The 9,858-nt window shown below is 32.0% G+C and overlaps 1 protein-coding gene across 4 annotated transcripts in view; it reads left to right on the top strand.

The window, feature by feature from the left end:
* SYT14 (synaptotagmin 14) overlaps positions 1-9,180 on the top strand; it is a 248,816-nt gene extending 239,636 nt beyond the window's left edge. For 2 of the 4 annotated variants that reach the window (XM_008065675.1, XM_008065674.1), the window contains one exon: positions 5,330-9,180. In XM_008065675.1, the coding sequence (XP_008063866.1) occupies positions 5,330-5,643 (314 nt within the window). In that variant the 3' untranslated portion in view covers positions 5,644-9,180. Of the gene's footprint in view, positions 1-4,027; positions 4,085-5,329 lie in introns of all 4 variants that reach the window. The other 2 variants (XM_008065673.2, XM_021716342.1) reach the window with 2 other exon arrangements.
* The last annotated feature ends 678 nt before the right edge of the window (positions 9,181-9,858 follow it).

The raw sequence follows: 9,858 nt of genomic DNA, 5'->3' as shown, positions 1-9,858 counted from the left end.
ACCTTGAACAACTACCATATTACTATAAGAAAAGGATTGAAAGTGGTGGGAAACTGTGGGTTGGGGGTGGGCAGGTAGGGAGGTGGGATTAACAGTAGTCAATATCTGCCTGGGGAAAGGGGGCATACCTTATCAATAAGGGTACTTGCACGGTAAATATTTGTACACCTAGCCCTGAATTGTACCCCCACAATTTTAAAATAAAAATTAAAAGAGGAAAAAATAAAATAAAATAAAATTACTTATTTTGTTATCCCTTTAGTTACCCATGGATTACTTAGAAATATATATTAATTTCCAAAAATATAGGGATTTTATTCTTCCCTAGAAAATAGTTTGGATTTCTAGTTCGTCAGAAAACAGTATGAATAATTTTCATCATTTGAAAATATTATTTGCTTTATTTTTGTAAAAATTCTGTGTGCTTGGGAAAATATATATTTAGTAGTTGTTGAGTATAGAATGTTCTGTGTATGACCATTAAGTCAATTTTACTTATTGTAATATTCAGATCTTCTGCATCCATACTGTATTTATTTGTCTGCCTGTTGGGTCAGTTAATGAGAAAAGTATGCTCACATTGACATTGATTATAGATTTTTCTATTTCTCTTTCTGGTTCTGGCAACGTTTTCTTTCTATATGTTGAATTCATGTTACTAAATGCATGCAAACTTGGAATTATCTTATTTCTCAGTAATTTGAATGCTTTATCATTATTTAGTATACTTTTTCACCTTTAATAATAATTATCACCCTAAAGCAAACCCTGGCTGATACTAATGTAGCTACATCAGTTTTCTTTTGGTTATTTTTTGCATGATACATTTTTTCCATGTTTTTCAACTTTTCTATATCTCTGTGTTTTAGATGTCTTATAAATAGCAGATACTTTTGTTTATTTGAGCAAAGTTGCAGTTAGGACATTTAGTGTAATGTAAATCTTTATCAATCTTTTAAGGTTGATAAACCTTCAACAATTTTTTGCATTCAGAAAATAGACAGTTTCTCAACATCTGTAAGTTTAAGAAATTTATCTTCTCTGATTTATATACAGATATGCAGGGATTTATGAAACCATTTTACCTCTTTCTTTGACCTTTATATAATGAAAAGAGATCCAGGGACTAAAATATGCTAAGGACAATAATTTAATCTGGCATTTGGGAAATTTAGTTTGCAACTCATCCTTATTGTGATTTATCTATCTAATTCCAATAAGCACATCATTAACAATGTATCTCTCAATATATCTATTTTGAAAAATACTATAAAAATTTTATTTTTGATTACAGGGCTGTGACTCCCAAGTGAGTGTGTCAGAAGTGTCCTGTAGTGAAAGTATATCTTCATGTCAATCTCTTGAACACGGCTCAGTTCCAGAAATTCTCATTGGCCTGCTTTATAATGCCACAACTGGAAGACTATCAGCAGAAGTGATAAAAGGCAGCCACTTCAAAAACTTGGCAGCAAACAGACCACCCAGTGAGTAAAAAAAATTTTAATGTTAATTCTAATGTTTTCTGCACTTATGGGACTCTCGGAGTTAGGGGCTTCAGTTTTATCATTTAGTCTTAACCAGTCAAAATGAAATGGTGCAATCATCAGCTAATCTGTTTTATGTTTTTTATTTCCAGTCATTTGGGAAGTAGAAATATTTGAAGTTCAAAATATTAATTGTAAGGTGACAGAACTTTTAATTTTTTTATAGTGTCTACAGAATAAATTATCTCTATTATAGTCATTGTCTTTTAATGCAAGGAAAGTTTACAGGGTTCTAAAAAGTGAATAATATTCACAAATATGAACTGAAATGCATATAGCTTTTGTTATTAACTGGAGATAAATGCTGTGTTTTCTGTCTGCATGCAGTACTATAAACTATTGTGTTTACTTCTATATTTTCCCTTCTTTCTCCTTTAACAATTTAAGAAGAAACTATTACTTCATATTTTTTCTCCTTTAAAATGATAACCCAGTACTGCCAGCAGAGTCTTTTCTCAAATGGAATGGGCTTTGCTTTCAGCAGGACAAACAGAATGTGAACAGTTTGCTATTTACTCTGGCTGCTCAGAAAGGAAAGCTAGATGGCATACCCCTGCTCTGACTGTATGCCTGTCACTCTTCCCTCCCATCATCTCTCTTCCAGTTCCACAGGGTGAGAGTAGTTTTGGGAGTACAGAGAAATTGTCACCCAATGTACCTCTAAAACTGTTGATATCCATAAGAGGTAAACTGGGAAGTTAGCAGCTTCTTTATACTTAAATAATAAAGTTGTTAATGCCCTAAACTAAAAATGTGAAAGGAAATCTTGAATAATAATGCCACCTTAAATTTGCTTAAAGATTTCTTACAGACTTACTTAATGCAGTCTTTTACCCTAAGTAGCAAACAATTATGAAAGAAGGGGAAACTTTTTTCACCCTTGAATTAATTTCTAAAGACCATAAAAAATTTTTATTCAGTGGAGGTGAAAAGTCATAATTTGCCCTAAGTAACATTGGAAAGCTTACTTCTTACATATATCATAGAAGATATCTATCCCTAAATTAAAAGTCTGAAGGCTTAAATTATATTCATATTCCTACCCTTGGACAAATGACCTCACTCCCTTAAGTCTGTTTTTTTATAAGTAAAATTAAGGTCATGTCTCTCAGGGTAATTGTGAAACTCAAGTCAGATAAAGGTGCATAAAAGAAGGGTAGAATTATTATTATCCACTTTCTCATTTCAGATGGAAAAAGTGAGTAATAGAAAAGGAGCAATTATTAGAATAAACAGATTTGGAAGTGTGACTTGATCATCTTCAGTAATACACACTTAGAATGCAATCTCAGATGGTCTAGGAGATAACTTAAATGGGTAAAATTCATAGATGGAAGATAGAGAATATGGTGAGGCCTGTGACAAACAAGAGAGTGCATACCCTGCTGTAAGACACTCCGATCCACAGATGTGTTTGCACTGTGCCAGATACACAGAATGGCATTTGGGGGTCACACTGAGCCCTAAGCTATCAGTTTGCCACTTGTGCTTTAGCTAATAATTTAATAAAATTTTTTTGACAGATATTTAGCTGAAGATGCTAAACAGTAGCAGAATGAAATCACAAATTTACCCTTCTGTCCTTACCATAGTCACTCTGATAGAAGCAGAAAAACAAGGATCAGAACTAAAATGAAGCAGGGCCCCAGGGCAGGGGCAGGGGCAAATAATATAGAGGTTAAGAAAGATTAACATCCACAACATAGAGTCAGTCTTTCAGGTTAAAGAGTAAGTTATAGCAATTGCCATTACTTTACAATTAGATCTTCAGTATAAGGAAAATTAATGATGTTAGTAGGGAGAGAACTAGTGAGTAAATATAAGTCAACATTTAAGATCATGATATGAAAGTGGTGTATTTATAAAGCCAAAGGTAAGGCACTTTTATCCATTTGTCCTAAACTGTATATATTATATAAGATTGTAACCCCTCATATATACCTAGGTTCTGAGCTTTGAACTATGTTACAGACGGAATAATCCCAATTTTATCCAAAGAAACAGCAAAATTCAAGAGTGAAAATTTGATAGTTCTATTTTGTTTTGCTTAAACTTAACTTTTATATTACACCGGGAAAAATAACAGTATTTGAAATATTAAATATACCATGGATAAACTTAAAATTTAGCATAATAATACTCCTTATAATTACTTTTATTCAGTCTTTTATAGTTTGTTAATTTGCATGATTCTATGTTCAATGTGCTTTAGACGAAGAGAGGATATCATTATAAAGATGTCCCCTTTAAAACAGTGTAATTTTGGTTAAGATTACACAATGACCTTAAAAATTCTCATTCCATGAGATTTACCCAGCAACCCTTTTGTTCAATCCTCTACCTGAATTAAAATGCTAAAGTTTTGTGTTCTTCCACTCCAATGAACAGTGTTTCCTCTTTAATTCTAACCTTTGACCCTCTTTCACCCAACGATTGACATCTGGTCATTATTTCTTTTACTGCTTTCCACCCCCTGTTGTCAGATGGACTGTTCTGTTGTCTAAAACACTTGATAGGTGGACAGGTTTATATAATCCGAGGTGAGTTCCTGTAGAGGCTAATTGGATGTTGTCTTTTCATGCAAAACCAAAATACCCTAAAACTTGCCAGCAGTGAAGCTGTCCACCATGTTGGTTTCCAAAACAATGCACATTTATTATCTGTGGTACTTTAAATAAAACTAACTTAGAATTTATCTCTGATTATGGATGATGGTATTCAGAGTATATATGAAATAAGCAAAAAATTTTTAAAGTTTTTATTTTTTTCATTCATTTGTACTTTGAGTCTTACAACAGAAATAGATATTTCATGAGAAATATTGCAATTTTCTTTAAAAATTAACTGAAATTTTGATATGAAGTACACATGATGGATCAACATGCTGAAGATCATTTGCATGAGTCTAAAGAACTTGAAAACACAAAGAGAGGATTTATCTCCCAAATAATCAAGCAATGAACTGTTATGTTTCACTTTGTACACTAAGCATCACATGAATTTTTTTCTATAATTCATGAAAATAGTTAAGACATCATACTTAAAATTTCACATTAAATTGTACCAGAAAGCAATCCTAGAATATTTTAACTACCCCAAAAGCACATTAAATGTACTCTTGCATGAAACCAGGAAAAAGTTTTACTTGATTTGCTAAACTTTGAACCGTTAATGCATTTGGTTTCATTTTTGACCTTAAATGTTTTTTAAATATATTTTAAAACCACATCCATGCAGAGATTTTTTTGACATTTCATCCTAAGCTGTTTTGATGTCATCTTTGCATTCTTTGTCTTCCTCTTTTCCTCTTTGCCATTTGACTTCATTTCTACTTGTTTGTTTATTCTTATTCTCTAAAAACACAGTGGAATGCTTTACAGTGTTGTGGCTAATTGAGCTTGCTAAGTGTTTATTAATGCTATGACGTCCTGCTTAGTGAAGCTAAATGGGGGTTGTAATGGGCACGTGGTGGGGCAAGGGTAGTGGGCGAATGGGGGGAGGGTGGAGAAAGGAATATGAGGTATACCTTTAAATTCTAACTATTACATAGAAATAGTGAGGTTAAGATATTATTGCCCTCTAAATATTTTTGGCCTACTTAGTATTCTCTGTTTTTGTCATTGTAGAAGCATCAGCATCAAAATGAAATTGGTTGAATTTCCATTAAATATGGTATACACCATATCCTTATAAAGTATAAATATTGAATATTCTTCGACTATATTATAAGAAAATTGTTTTAAGTTTGTTTCAAATGATATTTGTGGTATTTTTTTTTTCTTTAGATACATATGTTAAGTTAACTCTGCTGAATTCCATGGGTCAAGAGATGTCCAAATGCAAGACATCCATCCACAGAGGGCAGCCAAATCCAGTATACAAGGAAACTTTTGTTTTTCAAGTGGCTCTATTTCAACTTTCTGATGTGACACTCATACTGTCTGTGTATAACAAACGCAGCATGAAAAGAAAAGAGATGATAGGCTGGATTTCTTTAGGTCTAAACAGCTCTGGAGAAGAGGAACTCAATCACTGGACTGAAATGAAAGAGTCAAAAGGACAGCAAGTATGTAGATGGCATGCGTTACTGGAGTCATGATGAATAGAATAATCAAGAAATTACCATCCAATGCAGCATATTTCTGATTACAACATTACTGATTTTACCTAGTCACCATTAGAAGATCTGTTCTTTGAAGAATCATATTCAACATCCTACCTGCTTTAAATTCTATGGAATGAATTGTCTGATACTGACATACGTGAAGAAAACATGTGTATCTGGTAAAGCTTGTTTGGGAAACTGAGAAACTTACATCATCATTGTTAAACTAACAGGCCTCCAGAAATCTAATACATGTTTTTGATTTGAAGTTAATTTTAAGTTAGCAAAAGAGACAGTAATTTCATGAAAAATCAAAATTGTAAGTGATTTTAAAAATCAGAATTTTTGTTGTAACCCTATTTTAATATCATCCTACATATTATTTATAAAACATATTTTGACTCGGCAGTCCCTGCTGTTTATAATATTCTTTAATATAAAAAGGTAGTTCTTCAATACTATCGGAAGTCATATCTAGTGGTGAAGGGTTTCAGTCACATTGAAAATTATTTTATTTCATACATGTTCCCTCTGAGTATTTAGTTTCACTGTGCTTCAGTTCTTCTCAATAGCACTAAATCTAAGTGCAAACAAGTACTCATTTTGACAGGAATTTTTAAAATATGTTATTTTTTTAAAAGTCCATTTCTTCATTTGCCTCTGCTTTTGCCTGATCCAAAGAGACCAAGTCACTGTACTGGTCCCTTGCAAGTCTTTTAGACAGGTTGTACTGTAGAACTATGTAACTTTCTGTTGAAAGCACTTCCTGTATTCTTGTATTCCAATGTAGGAAGCTAATAGAGCAGGATTTTACTTTAAAATTTCTTTCAGTGATTGACTCTTTAAAATTGTAGCAATGTGAAAATACATATTTTACAAACTGAAAATACAGTAGGTAAGCTGTTGAAAATTGAAAACAATTCAAGTTTAATTATCTGCTCTTAGTATTTAGTAACCAACACTGCATAAAGCAGGTAGCATTCAAAATAAGAAACTGTTCTCTCTCTAAATCTTTACTCTTACTTCAATTTATATTTGTGATATAAAAACTATCCAGTTCTCAGTTTGAATCAGAGCATCATGTTAAAAACAGTTCTGAGATTGTTTATGAAGTTTCTAGTGACTTGTGACTAGATTTTATGAAATTTACAGATAAAGTTCTTCAACGTGATGTCATCTTGTGCCTTTCATGTAAGTTAAATTTGCTCATACAGCTTGAAAGTTGTATTTGCAAAATTAAGCCTTCAATTTTTATAAATGTAAAGATTCCTCAGAACAGTGTCACAAGATCTTTATTTCCTCTGAAGTGTGTAAAAGTTGTATAATGTACTAATTTTTTTAAATGGCAAGGCACTTTCATTTGTTGTTTTTATAGTTAGGAACTCTAATTAGGACTATTATAAGCTGTTTTCTTTTTAATTTTGCTTCTTACCTAATATATAATTTTATGCATATACTTTACTAATTAGAGTATGTTTTGTATATATGAAGAATATTTTTTTTCTCTTTCTCATTTCTATTTAAACTATATAAAAACATACTATTTACCATTTACTAAAAAGCAGTATATTATTGTTCCTAGTCCCAACTAAGTACTATATATTATTATAAGCTAGAACTTGTTATTATCATAATAACAAAATCATACATAGCTATTACTACTTCAGCTTGCCTGTACTGAAAGGCCTTAAAAGAAATCCAAAAAGACCGTGAACTTCTATATTTTTTAGTTTTAGAAAAATGGCAGCTCTATGCGTTTATACACATGAATTATAAGAAAAAATGCAAATACTAGATTGGGCAGCATGAGGTTGGAGAATGTATGTTACAAGTAGCATTAAAGGGAAAAAAGTCCATCCTTTTATTATTACATCAGTGAGATTTTTCCAGGAATTTTTTAACACATGAGTTAGATCATAAAGTCAGAATATAAATCAAATGGCAAAATATTTAAGTGTTTTCAGCAATGATACAGAAAAAAAATTTAAAGGGGGGGATGTAGTTTTTTTACTCAGAAATTGGATTTAAGCATTTGATGCTATAATTATCTTTTTTTTTAAGCAACTGACTACATTGCAAACAACTGGTATCTTCCTATAAAAAGAGTTATCAGTCTTATTTGTAACTGTAACAGAGCTTAATCAAACACATTAGTAAGACTAGCTTGGTGCTTTCACCCTTAGTGAGAAAAAGACCTAATTGTTACTTGTTAAAATCTACCTTTTTCAGACTATGCCCTGAATTGTGTGTGTGATTTGATATATCCTTAAGGGTTTATCTGGTATAAGTATTAAATCCTTCATGGCCTAAAAATTATTCAAGTTTTTTAAAATGTCAGGAAAGACCCTACCTCCACCCTAGCTGCCAAGTCCTCAAAGATTATGTTATCTCTATGGATGTGTGTTTCTGTATAGACACACACATATTTACACACTACAACATATATATGTATTGCATATTTATTTGTCAAGACGGAGGTGCCCTGGATTTTTCAGATAACTGAATACAAAACATTCTCAAGTTTATGGATTATTTTTTTTCTCTGTGTATTTACTAGATATTATATTTGGTTTTAGGTGCTATTTGCTGCCATTCTCCTCCACACACAGCAAAATATACATTTTTTTCCCTGTAGATTGGCACAACTTAGGATAATTACACCCCAAAAATTTGTCTGTTCTTTTAGAAAAGGATTAAATAGGGCTCAAGAGACCCACTTCACTCTTCTGAATCTAATGTAGGAGATAGTACTATTGCTTTTTTGTGTACTTGAATTTGCATGAAAGCTTAAAGGCAAAATATTATATCTCAGTAATTATAACAAATAAGAGCACACTGGTGGGCAGCAGGTGTTGACTCAGAAACTTGAGAAAGACACCCATTTTCTTGTTGTTCTGTTAAAATCCCCCTAAGTTTTATACTAAAATGAGATAGTGGCAGTTGACTGGCATTTGTGGGAGCCCCTGAGCCTGAAATTGGGGGCTTTGTCTCCCAAATGAACTGCAAAACATAGTTATTGATGTCCAGGAAAAAAAAATTTTGTCTAATCAGTGAAGAATTTGTTTAGTGTAATGCTGTCCTACCTATCAGAAGCTTTCTTTTATGATCTTGAGTATTCAGTATTATCCACATTTTGTTTGAAATCCATTTGCATATTATCTTACTATGCAATGAACTCAATCATGTATTTGCTGATAAGAGTAATAAATTGGACCACAATTTTAAGGAAAAAAAAAACAATGAGAAAATATTACCTGATTAATATGCACATGTTTAAATAAGTAGGACCTGGTGGGGCAGTTTCTTCCAACCTAGTGCAGACACTCAAGGCTATATGTTAAATCATGTCCTTGATACCATCATCATTTTCATTTAACTTATCAATTGAATCAGAAGCATAATCAATAACTGCAAAGTAAGATGGTACCAATAGGGGAAGTAGTAAGAAACTTGAGACTATTTGTCAAGATAAAGATGAATGGGAAGACCAAATGATAATATAGTCTTTCCAGTGAATGAAAAAGTAGGTGGTTTGAAGGTATACATTTTAGATGGAGTTAGAACAGTAGTCACCAAAATCCCTCTCCACATATGAATAGAAAGAACACAAATTTATTTTCATAAAATTGCCATTTACCTACATAGATTAGACAATTCACAGAGACTTTTTGCATTCACAGTTTGTAGTTATTATTATTTCACATTGATAGTTATTTGTCAAATGTTTTCGTTTTTTTATTCACTGTCTCCTGTTTATCTCTAACTAGCACTGAAGGTAGTTATCAATATCATTACCAGCCAGACTTAATATTGAGCACAAGTTTAGCATGCTTGAAAGAATTTTCTAAAGTTAATTTTAAAACACCATCTCTGCTCTCCAAAGTAAATAACAGCTGTGATCCAGTGCAATAATTTATTATTTTGGTTGATTCTCACAACTATACTATGAGATAAGTAATATTATCAACATTTTATCAATGAAGAAACTGCAGCATAGAAAAGTTAAGCAAATTTTCCCAAAGTCATCTATTAAATAAGCTGTAGAACTGGGACTGGAGCCTAGGTATAAATTACTCTAAAACCCATGCTATTCATATTGCAGTAGCATTTCTCTTTACTTGATGAAAAAAAATTAGGACAACATTATAGTTCTCAATAACCTCACCCATTTTAATTGAGTGGCAGAACTAAGGGGAAAAAATAAATGAG

The sequence above is a fragment of the Carlito syrichta genome, unplaced genomic scaffold (assembly GCF_000164805.1).
Source record: "Carlito syrichta isolate Samal-C Ts95f unplaced genomic scaffold, Tarsius_syrichta-2.0.1 Scaffold308767, whole genome shotgun sequence".
Lineage (NCBI taxonomy): Eukaryota > Metazoa > Chordata > Mammalia > Primates > Tarsiidae > Carlito > Carlito syrichta.
Note: the sequence above shows the minus strand (reverse complement) of the source record. Positions and strands in the feature narration are given on the sequence as shown.